General features: G+C 44.0%; 6 protein-coding genes across 6 annotated transcripts; 1 reads left to right on the top strand and 5 right to left on the bottom strand.

Moving 5' to 3' along the window:
- Nucleotides 1-2,633: 2,633 nt before the first annotated feature.
- On the bottom strand, nucleotides 2,634-3,998 carry ATNIH1004_007442 (uncharacterized protein; the record flags this gene model as incomplete). The annotated part of the gene is made up of 3 exons (XM_033572066.1): nucleotides 2,634-3,086; nucleotides 3,151-3,828; nucleotides 3,867-3,998. 3 exons carry the CDS (start codon nucleotides 3,996-3,998, stop codon nucleotides 2,634-2,636), a joined length of 1,263 nt encoding a protein of 420 aa, XP_033425381.1.
- Nucleotides 3,999-6,709: 2,711 nt separating this feature from the next.
- Nucleotides 6,710-7,462, bottom strand: ATNIH1004_007441 (uncharacterized protein; the record flags this gene model as incomplete). Its single annotated transcript, XM_033572065.1, has 1 exon — nucleotides 6,710-7,462. One exon carries the CDS (start codon nucleotides 7,460-7,462, stop codon nucleotides 6,710-6,712), a length of 753 nt encoding a protein of 250 aa, XP_033425380.1.
- Nucleotides 7,463-8,248: 786 nt separating this feature from the next.
- On the bottom strand, nucleotides 8,249-9,596 carry ATNIH1004_007440 (uncharacterized protein; the record flags this gene model as incomplete). Its single annotated transcript, XM_033572064.1, has 5 exons — nucleotides 8,249-8,634; nucleotides 8,695-8,759; nucleotides 8,837-9,216; nucleotides 9,275-9,342; nucleotides 9,407-9,596. 5 exons carry the CDS (start codon nucleotides 9,594-9,596, stop codon nucleotides 8,249-8,251), a joined length of 1,089 nt encoding a protein of 362 aa, XP_033425379.1.
- Nucleotides 9,597-10,390: 794 nt separating this feature from the next.
- On the top strand, nucleotides 10,391-12,283 carry ATNIH1004_007439 (arrestin family protein; the record flags this gene model as incomplete). The annotated part of the gene is made up of 5 exons (XM_033572063.1): nucleotides 10,391-10,452; nucleotides 10,523-10,666; nucleotides 10,730-11,042; nucleotides 11,094-11,522; nucleotides 11,582-12,283. 5 exons carry the CDS (start codon nucleotides 10,391-10,393, stop codon nucleotides 12,281-12,283), a joined length of 1,650 nt encoding a protein of 549 aa, XP_033425378.1.
- Nucleotides 12,284-13,218: 935 nt separating this feature from the next.
- Nucleotides 13,219-13,894, bottom strand: ATNIH1004_007438 (uncharacterized protein; the record flags this gene model as incomplete). The annotated part of the gene is made up of 2 exons (XM_033572062.1): nucleotides 13,219-13,732; nucleotides 13,824-13,894. The coding sequence occupies 2 exons, from the start codon at nucleotides 13,892-13,894 to the stop codon at nucleotides 13,219-13,221; spliced, it is 585 nt and encodes a 194-aa protein (XP_033425377.1).
- A 519-nt stretch (nucleotides 13,895-14,413) lies between these two features.
- Nucleotides 14,414-15,438, bottom strand: ATNIH1004_007437 (uncharacterized protein; the record flags this gene model as incomplete). Its single annotated transcript, XM_033572061.1, has 4 exons — nucleotides 14,414-14,511; nucleotides 14,575-14,865; nucleotides 14,920-15,353; nucleotides 15,401-15,438. The coding sequence occupies 4 exons, from the start codon at nucleotides 15,436-15,438 to the stop codon at nucleotides 14,414-14,416; spliced, it is 861 nt and encodes a 286-aa protein (XP_033425376.1).
- Nucleotides 15,439-19,677: the final 4,239 nt, after the last annotated feature.

Below are 19,677 nucleotides of genomic sequence, written 5' to 3'. Positions count from 1 at the left end.
CCTTATAAGGCTGAGATCATTGAATTATTTCGAAATAATTCGTCGGTAGCAACTCTCCAAGAATTTCTTTCAGATCGGTATGGGATTAAGGTTACCCAACGTACGATCAGCTCACGCCTACATACTTGGGGAGTTCAAAAACAAAACCGTACGGCAAGTTTGAATACTGTCCTTCATGCACGTATTAAAGTCCTTTTTCTCCAAGTTGGGCTTGAAGGAAAGGATTTACTTCATGTTTTGAATCAAGAAGGCTTTAATATCACAGCAAGGACTCTTAAATATATCCGTCATCAACTAGGCTTATTTCGTCGTACGGTTAACCCTATTATTGCTCAACAACAAGTGGATTCTGTGATTGAAGAGCTTCAAAAGGAGCTTGAAAAAGGTCAAATTGAAGGTTATGGTAAAGAATTACTCCATCGACACTTCCGAAGTCAAGGATTTATGATTGCTAGGTAAGCTACGTTGTATAAAGAATCCTGGACTGGATAAACTAATAAATTTCTAGAGATCGGCTTTTTTCAGCCTATCAAGAACTTGCTCCAGCATCTGTACAAAGACAGTTAAACGATTTACAACGACACAGGGGAGCTTATATAGTTCCAGGACCAAATTATATTTGGTCAATTGATGGCTACTTAAAATTAGCACCGTACGGCATAGAGATCCATGCTGCAATTGATGCTTATTCTCAATATATTACCTGGATTCATGTTGGTATCAGTGCTCGTACAGCTGTCAGTGTGCTACGACAGTTTTTGGATGTGATTCAGGGTACTCACCAACAACCGCGCTTCGTACGATCAGACCGGGGATCAGAAACTATCCCTTTAGCAGAAGCTCATCATAAGCTGCGAAAGTCAAAAAATCCAGATATTCAGCTTTCTGAGTGTTATCTCTATGGCACAAGCACTGCTAATCAAAGAATTGAAGCCTGGTGGCTTCAATTAAGCAGAGGTTTGCTATTTAGATGGAGGGTAAGTTCTTTTTTTTTAAGTAATAGTACAGAGATTTAATATTATAATAGAATTACTTTTATTTACTACAGCAAGAAGGACTTTTTTCGAGAGATTCTGTTGCTGATCAGATTGCTTTGTTTGCAATCTACATGCCAATACTCCGAATTCAAATTACTTCCTTTGTACGAACGTGGAATAATCATTTAATCCGGAAACAGAGCCTTCGTCCGCATCTGGTTCATGGAAAGCCATTCATGAACTATAACTACCCTGCAGATGGTATTCAGAATTTTGGACTAGAGTTTAATCAGGGTCTTTTACAAGCTTTACTAGAGGAAGTAATAGAATGGGGTAAGTAATTTAAACAGTTTTAATTATATATAAATTTATACTAATTTACTTTATAAAATAGATCCAGATGAATATCTTCCCCCAGTTACTTATTATTGGACTACATTACAGCTTAAAGATCTGAGTTTTGATCCCAAGAATCCTCCAGAACATTCATGTGAGGATGTCTTTGCTCCTTGTCGTACGATCTATCTAGAGTTACGAGCAAGGATTGTAGCCCATATTCAACAAGGATCTGAGCCTCTTCTTAGCTTATCAACACGGCCAACAGGGGCTTTTGATTGGCAACCTAGACCAGAAGTTCCGGAGGTTGAGTTTATGTATGATTATTATAGGGATAGTTTATTAAATTAGCATCGCTTTTACTCACCGCTCCTTTTCTACCCCTCTTAGCCTTCCCGTACGAGCAGGAGGAGAGGATAACCCAGGTGATAATGAGCCAGAGCAGGCTCCTCCAGATGGTTCTAATCCCCCTGATGGTCGTACACTGCCAGCACCTGGGTCTGTTCCAGAGAATGCTATTGTGATTGATTAAGTATTTCCTTCTGGCGTTTGGCGTTTGGCGTTTGATTTTTGAGTTTTTACCTGGCAATGCTTGCACCTTCTCGTGGTGCTCATGACTAGTAACTTTATAAGTGAAGCTAAGCAAGCCAGAATAAGAATGTCCCCTCGTACGATGCTATAAATGATTTGATTGTGTCAAGATATTTATTAGTCTGCCGGCAGAATGCCAAACGTGATTTTCAAAAATTAGTTATTTCAGTTTTGTCCCAATGGCTTGCCGTACACCAACATTTCTCTCTGCTGATGTTAACAATAGCTGTAATCCTCTAGGAGTTTGACGAAGTCTCCGGCCAATATGTTGCATCTGAACTCCGTGAAGCTGAAACGTTGTAAAGGCCGGATATTGGGTGGAGAAGGATCCTCCTCTTACGGAAACTCTGCTCTAGCAAGTTGGGGTTCACTTCCAATAACATCTATTATCTTGGATTTCTTCGCACAACAGGACGGTAACTAAGAACACTCGAATGAATTTCCACAAGTCATTATAATCCCTTACTATTTCAGATCTATTTCAGATCTAAGGATAAATTTGTAATGCGGTAGAATACAAGGGGGAAAGTAGACGTCGCCAAACCCCACTTATGAGTGGCCGAACCCTTTCTAACCCACCTACCACCAGTCTGGAGGCCAACATAGCAGGATAATGTGAAACTGATATTCCAAGCTTAACTTCGAAGTAAACTGTCTGCTTCATTCCACATCTGAAACTGATCCATCTGATCTACACAATTTCATCTGGGAATCCCGAAATTCGCTCATTTAGAGCATTCCCTTCGGAGAAGAAGACTGCTTCTCAATGAAGTTTGCATACGCGTTGAGTGCTTCTTCATTCTGCTTCAGCAAATCAATTCCCCATAGCCAGTCCATCCGGCCTTCCCATGTTTCCTTCCAGCGCTGTTCGTCTCCATTTACATAGCCGTCGTTGAAACAGAACAGATTTAATGTATCACGACTGGTGGCAACAACTTTCTGGGTCCGCAGTCGTCTCACTCTGTCGTACGCGGCCAGTGCTGGTTTGATTTGTCCCTGAGTTGTAACTTGCTGAAAGAGAGTTGACAAGACCAAGGCATCTTCGATTGCTTGTCCTGCACCAGCACCCTGGAAGGGACTGGTTGCATGGGCCGCGTCACCCATCATAGCGATATTCCCGGCATAGTAATATGGAGCTGGGAAATGGTCTAGGATAGCCCACATGGTTGGCTTTTGCAGGAGCTAAATAGATTAAATGCGGCAGTTAATCATACCTGAACGGAAACAAGGATCAACTAGGGCATACCTCGATGACTTTGCCGGGAATCTCTCCCCAGCCCACAAAATCTTTCCGCACTGTCTCCTTGTTAACTGACTTGGTGTATGGTGGCCCATCCCAGCTTCTTTTCCCGTCTCGAGTTGCAACCACATTCATGGTTTCCCCGTCATCAATGGGGTAAGTTAATACTGCGCCTCCTTCTCCACACCACATATAAGAATTTTCGGCAAATTCGCCTATTGCGCCGCGGGCAACATCCATCGGAACTAGACTACGGTAAACGATTGTGCCGGTAAACACCGCAGTGGCAGCAGGGTGAGTTTCTCCGAGCAAATGCTTCCTCACCGAACTGTGAACTCCGTCTGCCCCGATGATACAGTCTGCAGTGGCTGTCGTCCCATCCGCAAAGACAAGTTCATACAAACCAAACGCAGAAACAGGATGCTTATTGATATGAACAAGCCGCTTACCGAAATGGGCGATTTTCTCCGGTATGAGCTTGACTAGCTCGTCGAGAAATTTGGCTCTATGAACTGATCGTTGACCCGTCTCGTTTTCAACTTTGCTGAGTACTTCTCCATATTTCTCGCCTGATTTGCCGTTCCGGAAATCAAACCAGATATTTTGAAATTCTGGAGATAGGCTGGCTGTTGCGTGGCGGAGGAATGCTTGCTCGGCGGCGGGAGAAATCAGGGCCAGTGCGCGCTGGGAATTTGGGGCCAGGGGGAAACTCCAGCGCCGACTTCTGTGAATTTGGGCGCTGTTTCGTAGATGGATACATCGAGGTTCTCCTTTGGAAGAAGGCCAATGGCAAGACAGAGTCCGCCGATGCCGCCTCCAACTATGGCAATCGAAATTCGACTAGAGGAAGTCATTGTTGTAAGAGGTCCAGCTCGGTAACTGTAGGAAAGGTAGCAAGAGAGCGTTACTCCGATTCGTTATTATAGGGCCTACACAAGACACTGCGCTGCTCTATCGGATGTAACAGACTAGGCTAAATAATGAATAAATCACAGTTTCCGCAGTTAAGTATAATATTTTAAAGGCCATGTAATGGAGAAAATAGTCAAGGATATAATTGCCGGCTAACGCTCTTTTTTTTTTTTTTTTTTTTTTTTTTTTTTTTTTTTTTTTTGGTCGGTGAGATCAGTTCTAGCCATTGTAATTTAAAGCGGACCAAGAATTTTTCCTACGCCAGCCGTAATATCTGAGAGCTTAGACACACCCTGACGGCATAAGTGGTATCTTGGCTCAGCTCACTCGTTTACCGATCTCACTTTGGACTGTACAATAAAATTCCCTGCTTCTCGTCTCCACACTGACGTCGCCACCGCCGGGGTCTATAATGACATTAAGACATCTACACCTGGTTCCCAGGTTAGCCCTGGTCGTGGATAGCTTATCAGGCATAGGCAGCCCAATTACCAATGCCTTGGAGAGCTTCAATGGAACATCTATTCTTAATGAGGAAGACCTTGTGGGGCAGGTGCCAGAGTGACAAAGATCCAGCTGTGTAGTAAGGCCCGGTTAGGCCACTTTGCTTGGGCCTTCCACGTTTGAGATAGCGACAGCGTTTGGCGAGTTTCACACCGTATTCAGCAGCGTAACCCCACAAACAGAAGCAGTTAACCAGAGGAGTACGATATATCCACTCGAAATGGTTTAAGCTTTCATTCAAGGGCCAATTTTTAATAATTGTATATACCCGGTACGCTCTGGTCCGATTGGAACCCTGGTAGTCGAAGCTTAGGTCGCTCTGTGATACATACTATGAACTGGCTTTTAGCATGGTTCTGAACTAAAAGAGGAATATCCAACTCGATAAAAACGGGGTATTGGCTAAGTGCAAACGACCCACAAGGCTGAGAAGCGCCATACATAGCTTCAGCCAGGTGGGCCAATAAATTGACACGGGAGAGGCAAAAACTCCGCGGGTCGCCGATTGATTCTGCCCAGCGGACGCTCGGGAAATACTCCCAGTTCTTGGTCAGCTATGATGGATTGGATAACCAATACAATGCTTTTAGATCTAGCCTTAACCCAGAAACACAGCTTGCAGTTTACGATTCGTCAGTCGGCAGGTCCCATAACAATCCTTTCTGCGCAGAAAGAACTAGTTAATGCTGTCAAGTTAGTTAGGGCTGGAATTGAATATTTGAATATTCGACAATAATTTGACTTTTAAATACAAATGAATTAAGAATCTAAACTTACTAATATGGCTCGCATAAAAATTGGCTGAATTGAAATTTATTTGATACATTCGAACAAAGTATCACTTGTTCATGATTGAAGAAGACTTGATATAGGTTGTTGGAAATCAGGATGCCTAAAGCACCTTCGTATATCCTAGTCCCGCAGCGATGTGATATATCACATTCAGGGGCTAAGGGACACGTAGACATGAGGAAGCGTTTGTCTACGCTCTCTCTCGCAGATAGATGTATATACTCACCAAGCGATACTAGATCGCACGATAGTTTCAATATACGATCTAGCCACCGCTATCCTAGCACCTCACGACATAGCTTCTTCCCCGAGGTTTTCAACATAGGTGTGTATAAATGCAATGCATACAGTAACGAACGCTCAAAACGCACTGAAAAGATTTCTACCTATCCTAGAAGTAGCTACAAACCCGCCCTTACATTAATTACCCCAAAATGGACCAACCGACCCCCTGCGCTCATGACTTCGGGGTTGTAGGGGTTACGGGAAGGATCTCATATTTCATACAGCAATAAAATTGCGTAATGATAGATACAACTAAAAGCTGGGGGGTTATAATGACGCATACACTACGTCGGCAACTGGCCGCCTAGCCAGATCTTTCGTCCAAAACAAGTGTATATGCCCAAATGTTGGATCTAATTAAACAGTCGTGAAGCAATCTGATTCTGGTCAAGGTCTACCTCTAAGAAATCATGACAGGGAACACAGAGTCTAGGCTCTAGGCAAGGTTGCTACCTGGGTTTACTAAACTACTATATCGTAACTAGTTCAGTGAGTGAACGTAAATCCCTCATTGCCAATTTAAACATAGCGTAGTGAAACCACGGAAAGCAACCCTATCAGAAACCTTTTGGTGCCTCCGTCGGACAGTTTCATCCTCTACGTACTATTTTGTAACTCACTCCTTTGCCACAGCCAAACACAGAGCCACTAGCAGGTTAGATAACGAAGTGAAGAGACTCCAATACCGTCTCCAAAATGATGCGCGGACTATCGATTCCGTTTCCAGTATCGCACTTGCAAGCTCTAGAATACAATAGCTAAATTAGCAGCATGAACTTGATTTCGATCATAGTTACTATCTTGTGGGATGGGTTACTGTTTGCTAGCTGTCCTTACGGGTCTATACCAAAGACACTTTATATCCTCAACAACAATCAATTTCTAGGAAACATTTATCCTCCGGAAATCCATAATTTTGCTCTATCTCTTGCATTCAATTCTTGTTAAATTCCCCCCCCCCCCCCCAACTTCCCTTCTCGTATAGTAATAATAATATATTAAAAAACTGTGCTAGGGGGAGAGATACGAAGACTGAACTATGACCTGTAATCCAAAAACTGGAAAGTGCTCATTAATTGAAAGAAACCTCTTCACCGAAGTTATTCAGCAGAGTCCCTTCCTCGCGCAGGACTGTAGCCAGCCAGTCCTTGGCTACATCAAGGGTTTCTGCTCCGAATTTTACTAGAACCAAGCCTGCCTGCACACGTGTAGTCGTGAAGGCAACGTGGCAATCATGTGCTTGGATTCGCGCAGTGTGGGTGGACGGAGTATCTTGGGCCAGATTCAACGACTGCGATGCGCACGTATCCGTGAAGACTGAGGCTAAATGCTCAAAGACAGGCCCATATAAAATCAATATGCCTACCACCCCGGGAGGCTGCATACTTCCCTGAGCCGGACTGCTGCAGCTGGGAAACTTCTGGTTAATGTCCGAGCACACATCACCGGTTCCATGATCTAGAACTACCGCGTCGCGAAAGAGGAGTGTTTTGTTCCCTAATTTATCGACGCACGACACTTCATTTGTCACTTTCCATAGACGAAAGTTCCATGTTTCATCTTGCCGTACATAACTGTGCGTTACCCAGTTCAATAAACAGAAACTGCTTCTCTTGTGTTCTGGCAATGTTACATCGGCGATGGTAATGATGTTGTTTTGTTCATAGCGGGCCCCCTCGAGCAACACAGTCGGACCTGGCAGATAACAGAGAGCCGCTTCCTGTTCAACTTGTGTAACGAGCGTGTATTGATTTCTTCCTGAGATGGCATAACCTAAAGCATTCCCGGGTACTTTGATGTGCCCCTGAGGTGTCATCACAACCATTCTTGTCTGTGCTTTTAAGGTGATAGAGAAATGGATCTGTTCCCACCGTTCTTTGATGAGGAGGTATAGGTGAGCTGAGCGACAAGAAGGGCATAATGATGCAGAGGACCCCGGTACATACCCCGTTGCACATGGAACCACACTGAGTGGGTATTTATAAGTCAAAGTCGTTAAGACGGGACTCAAAGGAGGAAGAAGTGAAAGAACAGCTTCGCCTTTTCCAGGCTTGGCAACCTCTAGCGGAAAGGGAGACGTAACAGGCATTGGGACGATCTCTTTGTAGTCAGAGACATGAAATGATAAACTCGGTCGCATGAGAAAGACAATGGAAGGAAGGGCCAGGTCTTATAGCCTCGCCATCGCATGACGTCAATCGTGCCTGTGGTTTCTCTTCGTTGTATCCCATAAGTGGGGCAGTTTCTAGGGACCCAGTATCTTAACCAGTATATAGGTTGTATTTATTACATGTACACTGTAAACTTCCTATATACTTCATTTAATATTTTGAAGAATTTTTGAGCCCTTACAATTACGGATCTTCTAAACAAGACATTCTCAGATGTTCCTTGTATACGTATCAGCAGAATTCATTATATTATCCCGAATTATACATCGCAGGCCAAACCAGGAGACTAAGGAGACATCTTGATATTCTTATCTTTGAATGCATCTGTATGGGAGATCTGGCAGGGCTATATAGCTTGGTAAAGTCAGGTGCAAACTTTATATTTGCCGTTATGATCTCTAACTCTACAACTGCGTTGGTTTATGGAAAAATCGACGCCGTCATACAGACTCCGGGGACGCCTCTTCTGACGGAAATGCAACCGCGCGATCGTCGACAACTTGATCGATAGACGTTTGGACCGTAATATTTCGTGTATCAGAAGAAAACTCCTTCGCAGCCGACAGTGCCTCAGGGGCATAACAAGCCTCAGACTGTAACTGTGAGCCGCCTCCATGCCAAAAACTAACATCATAAGGCCATGTCCCGAATATATAATCACAATCCGAGGAACGACCAGTGTTCTTTACCTGGCGTTGGGAACAACAGTTCGATTTCCAAAATTGGTGACAGCGCCGATAGATGGGCGTCAACAGAATTAGAGAGGAGCAGGCAACGGCACAATGAAGCTCTAATAGCGCCCAGATAGTTTCAAGGGCTCCGCTAGCTGTGATAAGTGGTAAGAAGCATGGCTAACCTATAATTCGTAAACTAGAAAGAAACTTACCGGTTACGTTCTCAGTTGCATAGTGCCGCAGCTCAATAACACGCAAGAGACTGAAAATACAAGCCCTGGTTAATGCAGACACATCCTGTTAGTGACAGGTCTTGTCACAGATCTTTGAGTAATAAAGTAAGGGAATCCTTACAGACAACCAAGAGAAACAAGCAACATAATTTGAACCTTCTGGCGCGGTGCCATGTGCATTTGCCAGACTTCTATAAGAGGAACAAGAAGGATCACGATGTCTTCAACGAGGGAAACTGAACCAATGACCATGAAAAATGCCCTCTGGCTATTCATGCAATGGCCATCCATATTTTTGATCCAGAAATGTTGCGGAGGCCAACACAGGAAGATATCTCCAATAAAGGCTATTACTCCCCAGACCACCGTGAGAGTGAGGAGAGCGGTGACAGTTATTCGCAATCTGCGGGTCGTACTAAAGAGCTTTCGCACAAGCTCAAGGATAGATACCTTGACAAATACTTGTGAAATTATCCAGAACTTTTGTCCAAGCCAAAACACCTGGGCAGCCGTTAGTATACCGATCGACTAGTGTGGATATCCCTGCGGTCGCACCTACCAATGTCACTCGTCTGCGCGTGCCCTCTGGCAGACTCCCGATATGATGTCCAACTCCATTGAAAACAGCTGGTGTAAATCAATAATAAGTTAGCTTTGCTAATTCCAAGAATAAGGGGCTTCCCACACTCACCAATAAATGTACACACCACTAGGCCGTAGGAGAAGAGTAAACCAATCCCCATCAGAAAGTCTTCACTTTTAATTCCAGCACCCCCAAAACGGCGACAGCATAAGCGAAGGACAAATATAATCGTGGCAAGCGTGCCACTAATAATGGAGACAGATACCAGGACATAACTCCAATAGTCCAACCCTGCCATTGTAGTAAGTGTGATGGCAGGTCTGTTGTTCTTTGCGGACCAAGTGGTGAAATGTAGTTTAAAGTCGCCGCGCTCTCCTACCCCTTTTATCTAGCATTTGATTTAGGTTGCATAGGCATCTAGAGAGCCTTGTGAATATTCTTAAACTTGCTGTTGACTAAATGTGGCAAAGGTAAAGCAAGTGGAATATCTGTTAATATGGCCTACTGATGGTGAGCTTATATTCCAAATCAGAGACGCTATCAGGAAGAATTGGGTTTCTTAACGTCCAAAAAGTGCTTGTGGATCCATGGGAGTTTGGAATTAAATAATAATAATAATAATAATAATAATAATAATAATAATAATTAGGAAAAAGGTTCAGTCGCCGACCGGTAAACTCTATTTACTCGGCGATATGATCCAGACAACCTTATTTTGACGTTGGCTACAAATGAAATGTAAGATTCCATCGGACAGCCCCACTATCGCAGGGCTTAGCAGAGGCGTCGGAATCCTCGGTTTCCGTGGCCGATCTACCGAACCAAGATATGACATTTCTATACGCCAGCAGTGGGAACTAGCCCTATCTTTACGTTGCAATATTGGGCCGTTCTAGATTCCTAGAGCACCTGTAAAACTATGCAATAATAAAATACTACATAACTCTCAAATTTGCTTTTCTCTGGAGACAGGAAATTCACACTGAGCTGGGCTTGTTCCTTATTATTTAACTTAGTCTCTAAAAACATCCATCTCTGCCTTGGTTTCGTTAGTCCAGTGCTAGCTGCTACACTGCAGGTTAACTATTGAACATGACACTCAACCTTCTGTTGGGCACTGGCAGCGCTGCCAGCGTCAAGTATTTTGACATCCGGTTAGGCAACCAGCATCTGTCTTTAGATTTTTTTGCACTGTCGGAATGCTGATAATATGTTAATTGATAGACTGGACAGAGATCACATCGTATTCCGGGGAAGAGCGGAAGAGGCCTCCAATGCTTACTTGAGTGGAACAGTTGTTCTGTGCTTGTCGGAGCCCCTCCCGATCAAGTCTCTCAGGCTCCATTTTACTGGCACGTCTCAGGTCTGGTGAGTATTCCTCATAAGTCACGCTAGCAAACGCAGAACACGTTCATTGACTAATCAGTGCAGTTGCTATCTAAACCCGACCTACAACGAGTTTGGATCAAGCCCAAAGAGGAACAGATTATTCTACAAGAAGACATGGGATTTTAAGGATACTGGAAATACTGAGCTAATTCAGCCGGGAAACTATGAATTCCCTTTTCATCTTATTCTTCCGAGTACCCTGCCAGAAAGTGTCGATGGCCCGGCAGAAAGTTGGGTTAAATATCAATTTAAGGCGGAGATAGGAAGGAGGCTACTACGGGATATTGTGGTATCGAAGCCATTGCGCATCATTCGATCCCCTGGGGCCTGTACCTCCGACCTTGGTCCTACGAGGGTATGTAGGGCTCTCATTTACACGTTGAAAGCTCTGCTTACATAAAGACAGATGGTGGAAGATTTATGGCCGAATAAGATTGGTTATTCAATCAGTGTAATGAACGCAGTGGCAGCCTTCGGAACTGCATTTCAACTAAAATTCAAGCTAATCCCACTCTCCACAAGTCTCAGGATTAGCCAAATTAATACAGAACTTATAGAAAACTACTGCCTAACTCTCAACCCTGAAGATATTGAACGACTGCACTTTACTAGACACCATACAAAGGTTATTTCAATCGATACCTACAAGATGGGCTCCAATAAGTGCCACGGAAATATCGATGAGGAAACAGAAGGATTCTGCGTCTCTCGCCATTTACAGATACCCCAAAACTTGGCTCAGTGTTTGCAAAATGTGAATCAGCAGGGCATAAAAATTACTCACAAACTGATGTTTACGATTCAGCTACAAAATGTTGATGGCCATATCAGTGAGGTATGCGAGGATATCGTCAGTCAATCTGTGGTGACAAAGGTGCTGACAATATGATTTAGGTGAAGGCTGCGCTTCCTGTAACGATCTTTATATCTGCCAGTTCCACGATCGATGAAAACAAAAACGTGACGTACTGGACACCACGAGGTGGTCAGGAAACAGGCTACAGCTTGGATGAGCAACCCCCACCAGCTTACGCAGATCACATCTTTGATCTAGTGTATTGCGAACGAGACACATACAGCTGCGGCCCTTCGGGTGTGCGACGATTGAACCACATAGGCAATGACGTGATACATGGAAATGTCGATAATAGCCACGAATCATCCCATTTACCTTTCCCTGCGAACAGCAGCTGCCAACAACATCAACGACGGCACTATGAAGACGCACTTTCAACCCGATCAAATTCATCCACCTCAGGCTTGTCCAATTCCGAATGTATGGAACCTGTTCGAACTAATGGAAGGAGTGATGTTAACTTTACTTTACCAGGCATACCTGCATCCCCCCAGCCCTATGAAGTCGAAAGCCTGAGTCGTGTGCCTTCTTACTCAACTGCGATTCGTAGACTCTCCAATCCTTATGATGCAGCCTTGCCGGGATACTATGATACCGCTGCCAGGGACTATGTTTTGCCAGAGCCGCCACAAGCTTCCAGTCGCGCTTATATTGCCTGCACTTCCCGCGCTTTCAGTACCCATACAAACTGCTACACCGCAGCAACACTGCTTCCTTCTCTTCCGCCCCAGAATGTTTAGTAAAGAATCGACTATAATAAGTAGAGAATGCCTTACCTGTTTCTCCTCTTCTTTTAACTTCCACAGCCATAATTTGTGTAAACTAACTAAGCTCTTCTGATGTGTACAGAGGTCATCACACCAGGAAAAGATGACATAAAGTGCTTCGAAAGGTATATGTAATATGTCACTTCGAAATTGAGTGTTCTTGGTCCTCCTGAGTACGAAACTCTTTCTCATACTGGGGTCCAACAACCTCCAGAGTGAGCTGGGAATGGTGTAGTTGAAAGAAAGATGACTTCCCTTTCATTTTCTTCATTACCCTCTTCCGTGTCTTAAAGTACATGGAATCCATGGGATCTTGCCCAAGTAGTCGGTTGGCTTATATCTAAGCTAAGCGGAGGGACTGGACATTCCGATATTATTATTACTCGCTAATACTTCCACTTCGCTACAGGCATATAGCCAGTTGGCTGTTACATGGCATACAAATACTCTTCCTGCAAAAGGACAGCTAGGTCCTGAACCGTTAATACAGACTAGTTATGAGTTGTCCTAGAGAAAATTTGAGCTATATTTCGCTCATAAGATTAACCAGTTGCTGGGCTACATTCCAAGAATCTAACATTCACTTATATGCATTATATACCCTAATAATAAAAAGTATACTACCCCAAAAAGGCATACTTCTAATCGGAGTCAAAGAAAGTACCTCAGATAGCTGCCCTAAAAAGGGAGGAACTATACAATGCAAATATTATGATGACAGTGATAAGGTTGCTGGCCTAAATCGCCCAGAGCTGGGTGCAAGGACTTGGGTAGAATGTTGGGCTATGCAGAGTATATTGGAAATTGAAATACTCCTCACCTCTAAAAAACGGACTTTTACTCCACCCTCTGCATGAATATTGCCGGCAAGATGCAATGCATTCGCATAAGCTACCTTAGAGCCAAACCTAGACCCTTGAAAGAGGCACCTGTGGATATTCCACGTCCGCAAAATCACTTTCCAAAATTCCCATCATTTGCAGATTTCTAGCATACCAATCTGACACGGTCGAGGGCACAGCCTGAGCAGTATCGTTCCAATTATCCGCCATTATTTGGTCATACGCTATTGCGGTGGTAGCGATAGTATCACTCGGGGCGCTACAAATGATGCCAAGGTTGGCTAGATAAGGATTCAGCATCTGAGGTGCAGATATTCCTTCGTCAATTCGACCACATCGAACTGAGTCATCGGCCAATGTCTCGCCTTTTCCCGGCTCCAGTGAGTTTAGGTATAGACGGGCTACCCGGTAGAACACGTTGCAAAGCTGATGCAATTTTTCAATCGACTTGAAACTAGCCTTGGCAGTTTCGAGTGAATCGAGAAACTCTTTCAGACGGGTAAGATCGTCTAGACTAGATGTGCAGATGGTGTGGCAAAATAAGATAATAAATGGAGTGAATGGACAATGAAGCAGCGACCTTGATCTAATCAGTATTTTGGAATAAAAGTGAGGGCTTATGAAAAAACAAACCAGCTCATATATATCTGCCAAAGGAAACTACCACGCACTTCACATTCCTTGCTAATTCGCTGATGTTGATGAAGGGCCATCCTTGCTGCATCAATACACTGAAAGTCATAGTAGGCTGAAACATTCCGCTCCACTGAACGGGCGCCGCGATAGATGATTGTTAGAAGTGAATAGTAGATCACTTCACAAGCAGATACTACTGTTGTCAGGTACTCATGGTGATATGCATTGTGTATCTCGATCTTAAATCAAATGAGCCGCTGTGCTACAGATAGTTTCGGTGTAACTTACACTCTGTAAGCTTAACTGGAGTGACCTGCACTTTACCGCCAGCCTGCCTCCCTTCTCAACCCTTGAATCACCCATTTCGGACAGTGCGGTGGGCGAAAACAGCTCCTCGTACACCTCTCCATGCAGTCGGCTGAGTTGGATCCAGTATATCCAAGCCCGATCCCACGGTGCCTGTTTTAGGTTATCAGAAACTGTAGGGAAGGGAACGGTGATATCATAGTCCTGAAGTGAAGGCGCCCGGCCAAGTCGAAGAGACAGGCTTTTCTCTATTGCATATATAATCCAGAAACAATCTCTTGCCAGTTGGCCTTGTCCAAGGGCTGCTTCATCCGCTGGCCTACTCCGGTGGATACCCAATGTCAAGCACAAACTCGCTGCCATCGAAGTTAAGATGCAACAGACATTGGGCCTTGAGTAATCTAGAGTATACACCGCCTACTTCTGTTAGCCTCGATTTGGATCGGTAACAGTGTTAGACAAAACAGAAAAAGGGAAGACCTGCCCCTAATGTCAATGCGTGAATGTTTTGGACTTTGGGTGTAATGAATTTGCCAAGTTCGCTAAAGGCATCCTCAAATCTAGTTCTACACCAACAAGTATATTTTTGCAATTCGGATGATTTCTCGGGATGTTTATCGTAAAGTTCATGGAACAGGTATGACAGGTATCCTGTAACTAGCACAAACTCGGAGTGAGTAAAATCTTGGTCTGTAAGCACCCTCTCACACATGTCCATGAAGCTTGACCATTCAAAATATGGCAGCGTCATGAATGAGAGTGGCGGTATTTCTAGGAATCTGTCTATCAGCATCTAGTCTAATAGAGCATGTAAAGGATACGTACCATGGTATGATTGTAATATTGGTAATACGGTTGTCCACTCGGGAAGTGGTATATCAGATTCGTCCATCACCGTAAAGCTTCCCTGCCTGATAAGCCTTTCCTGGTCCTGTGATTTGTCGCACTTCTCCAGTACTGATCGGAGAGAGGCAAGAACCGAGGCGATTTCCGAAGTGCCCATCATCGGAGTTTCTGCTATATTCTTTTCTAGGACTTGACTTGCATGCAGTGACTGAGTGTAGAAGGCAGAATCACCCGCAAAGAGCCCCTCGGAAGGTGCGTTTGCGAGCCCCGGATCTTTGCTACGTCTCTTCGACATGCTAACAGTCGATGATAAGGATGCGCCACCGTATTGAGACGGTTCTGCGGAAAGCCGTCTCTCAAGCATATGCTCGATCCGAGACAAACGAGCTTCAATCCCTTGAAGCCTTGACTCACTGAAAAAGTTAGATTAATCAAAATTCGCCAAGTTGGTGCATCATACTATTGCTTAGAGACCTGTATTCTCTGCTGTTGTATCATAGCCTTGGGCGCAGTGTGGCAAGTAAGGCCAGCATCAAGGCATGCTGTGCAAGGTGATTGCTTGTTGCATCGGACCTACTTGACCTATCAGTAATGGCAACGATAAGTATCAATAGGTTGACCTTTCTAGCTCTACAATTTTCGCACTGTGGTGTATTCGACCTGGTTAGCCACCGTGTTTCAAAGCAGCTGGGGAGTCATACAGCTCGTAGAGTTGTAGGAATTCTGGGCACTTCTCGCTCGCTGCTGGCTGATTGGTCCATTTGTAGACAAGACAAAAACTAGCATTAGACAAATCTATTAATCGGAGTTAGTGATTCCTTTGTCCATATGCGAACAGGAGCTTTTCGCGTTTTCAAATCTACATTCTGACGTCACCTTTTTTCAGTGTCTCGGCAAGGAAGATATTGCTGGGATTTGATGCCTTACTGCCTCAGGCGTTCACAGGGTTAGGAGAACCTAATTGGGTAGCAGGCTTAGAGGCCTGAGGCACCAACTCACCAGATTATAAATACAATGATGTGTTGGCGCCCTTCTATAAGTCACTGCTTGAATATGCAGTGCAATCATTGGGAGGAGCTTTTTGCGTTTCATTAGTTGTTCCCCAATGCCCAGAAACATCACATTTGCTTCTCTATCCGTGTTTGCTTAAGCAGTGTGTTCCATCTCTCTGAAGTGTTCCTATTAGTTGCATACAGTCAGAATTTGGCTAGCTTCATGCCTCTGGTTATATTCTGTTTGAGTTATTCCCTTACAACTTTAATATATGACTCTGTTCAGCTTAGCGACGTGTTTGGTATCTCCATTGGCGGGCTATTGAGAAGATTGTAAGCCTTTAGATGGATTCCATGGCACTGATCCAGCTGCATTCCATCCACTGTTAAAAACCACGGGAGTAAATGAGTCCATTCGAGCCTTAAATAGCTTTGAATAAGCCTATTCTTCTTAACCGAGAGCGCATTATCTAGATAAGATAGATCAACTATCTCTTGCCGGTAGCGGTCTTCACGGACGAAACGGTACCCAAATCCAGCTATTGAAGATGAGAAGAATATGGTGGAAGAAAGACAATATATATAAACTTTATATTGAAAGCAAATGCAAAGAAATTTAATATACTCGTGACTCTTATGACCGTCCATAATAAGCATTCGATAAGAATTATCTTTTGGCTTTGTTTCTGGGAGAAAACAAGATTTTAACCACTGCAAAACGATCTCTTTTGATGTGCAAGCATTCTTTGGTGTTGTAATATACTAATCTGGTAATTTTTGCGCTGAAAACCAGTAAGCTTGTGGATCTTTTCCCTTCCTATCCCAGTTACTGTGATTGGAGAAACTTTTTTAATATTAATATTTGGAATACTCATTGCGAAAGTCGTATCGATAATAGTCAAGAAACAACCGGAATCCAAATATATCTCGTTAAAGGTTAATGTCTGGTTTAACCCAACTATTGCGGTAGTGCAACGCCACGTTCGAATATTTACCGAGTTGCAGGAAGTAAATCAGGAGCTCAATTTGCTTCAGGCTTCGACGGTTGGAATTTGGGTGTCATGGCTATTGTTAGAACAAGAGAGAAGGTGTTTATGCAACTGATTATTTAACAAAAAAGCTTGGCCAAAACTAGTATATAATATAACTACGTCGCTAATATTACTTTTGTCAACGTCACTTGGTTCAGACTGCCGGCCAAACTCCAGAGATTTAGCCTCCGTAGTATATGCATTATAGGGATTTGTTGTACAGCTCGCCATACTATATTTGTTAACTCCGTAAAGACGGCATCATCAGGGACAGAGAGTTCGTTAGATAGCAGTCTGTAGGTGCCTCCAGCTTTATCGATAATATAGGCCGTATCTTGTTGGTCCGTGATCTCCGCGGGTGTCTAGATCTCGCTTGTTTAGTTGTTGGATAACTTAGGATTTTCTAATGTTTCAACTCTATAAGCACGTCCGTAGGGAGGTTTACCTTGCTAGGTATAATTCCATGGCTGACAATTCGGGCTATTAGAATGGTTTATCAATGTTCCTTGACAATTCCACGAGCTTCCATTGAAATTCGCAGAATTGGCTGGTTTGTCTTGTATTTGGAGCTGGGTTAATCTTGCGGGGTTCGCTGTTGGCCATTGCTATTAGTTCGACTCGGCTGGTAAACAGGCTAATAATTAATCCATTATACCCATGCCCATTATCTGGTGTCCAGGCAAGGTATCCAAATCTCGGCGCTAGAAACGCGGAGGCTTGGAACAGTAATTAAGCGTAGTACGGGTAAGGAAAGCTTGTGGAGGTCCGAAGGGCTTCCTAAAGGCATTAGCTTGAGGTCAGGGGTAGCATTACCATAAAAGGGCCTTTGAGGGTCTGACGTCGGGATGCCAGGTTCTGCTATAGAAACTGTTAAAAATCCCGTTTTCGAGGTATCTGGGGTCGGTTACCTGATATGCCGTTGTAGGATAGGATTCAAGGTATTCCAAACCATAGCTATCTGCTAAAACGGTGAGGTAATCTCTGCAGCTAGGGCTAAACAAACAACTTCCTCTGCAAAGGCTTGTGGGGACTTACCTGCGGTCACGTCTCCATAAGTGTACCTAAGCACGTTAACCTTATTAAAGCTTCCAAAGGGGTTTGTTTAAAGCATTTACTAAGTTGGCTTAACCAACCTTCTGCAAGTGGCAAGGATTGCTAAACTGCCTTCTTAAACTCCGAAATAATCCAGCTTAATAATGACCCCCGAAGACAGACTTGAAGATTAGCTTTTACCATCTCCCCACCTTTATTAGCTATTACACCTTTAACTCTATCCACATATACGTTGATATCCTTGTAGTAAACATGGCTGTTCACCTTTTTCAACGCGATATTGTCCTTAAGGTCTGGCCAGAAGTAGTCTATTTCTTCTGTTTTCCAAGGGCCACCAAGTGTTCCATTTACGTGGGGCCAGGATCGCCCCGGGAGGTCCCTGACGGGGTTGGGATCGGTTATTATCTCCGTTTTCCAGTCGTTGCAACCGGTTGTTTATCTAGCTTATTAAGTGAAGGATTTGGGCCAACGCGTCCTGTGCAGGATACACTGGAGGAACAGGAGGTAAAGTGGTGTTCACATGACCTCTATTTTTATAACTAATTATAATTGATAAAGAGTTTCCACCAGGACCGCCGGGCTGGTGACTTAAAGGGTTTAATCCAGTCATGCCGGACAGTTGACAGTACCGCGGTAGAATAGGGGCTGGTTGATATAAGTCCTCCAACAAAGTATCTCTACCAAACCTTGGTATCCTTGTGCTGCCCAACGGTCAAAGATAATCTATTAAATAAACGCCTAGAAGACAGACGAGCAGAGGGCAGAATTTCTCTGGATTAGCAGGTCGTCGTACAGTTAAAGGTTTACAGGCCTGGCTGGGCTAATAAGGTGTCTGAGGTTAGTCCAACAAGGTCTCTAGTTCGATCGCAGAGGCTTTTAAAAAAGCTCGAGATCTTGACGCACCAGAACAACCTAAAGGACGTAGGGGATTCCGCTTAATTAGTAACTGACTACCTAACCAGCTTCTGAACTCCTGTTCTTTAACAATGTGGTTTGTTAAACGCAGAAACTCCTAAACTACTTAATTAACAGTGGATCGTTTATATTCCAATCTAATAGATAATCCCGAGATCATTCGGAACCCGGGGCTGAATGTTCCCAGATATATTAAGCTTGATAAACAGTCTCGGTATCTAGGTTGTTGGTGTAGGACCCCGTACACCGGACATTGTAGAACACAACTATCTGATACCCAAGTTCGCTCTCTGAAGATCCTGGCATGAGCTCATGGAGGTAAATCCTTAACCCAGGAAAGCCTCAGGCAGTAAATCGGTCGAAGCTCCCTCCGGTTCAGCAGCGGGAAGCCGTTTGCCCAGGGGCAAGGAGCGGAGTAAGAAGCTTCCAGGGTAGTATTTAAATATTAAACAAGGCCGTAAAGGTGGTTACCCAGTCCAGTAGGTCACCGCCCAACGCGACAAGTGAGGAAAGTGGATGCGAAATACTTTAACAGGGTCCCTGGAGAAGGGTGGAGATAAAGGAGACGACCAAGTTAGCTAACCACGGCTATTCAAGGTCTAAAAACAAAGAAGATGGATAAACGACTGGCTCGAGTTCCCAAGGTCGCTCGTAAACAGGTAGTAAAGTGTAGACAAAGCGAAAGGTAGTATAGCGCAGTAAAACGAACTGAGCAAGTCAAAAGGCACTCAAGCAACAGCTAAGAA

The sequence above is a fragment of the Aspergillus tanneri genome (assembly GCF_003426965.1).
Source record: "Aspergillus tanneri strain NIH1004 chromosome Unknown AapTan_7_pilon_pilon_pilon, whole genome shotgun sequence".
Lineage (NCBI taxonomy): Eukaryota > Fungi > Ascomycota > Eurotiomycetes > Eurotiales > Aspergillaceae > Aspergillus > Aspergillus tanneri.
Note: the sequence above shows the minus strand (reverse complement) of the source record. Positions and strands in the feature narration are given on the sequence as shown.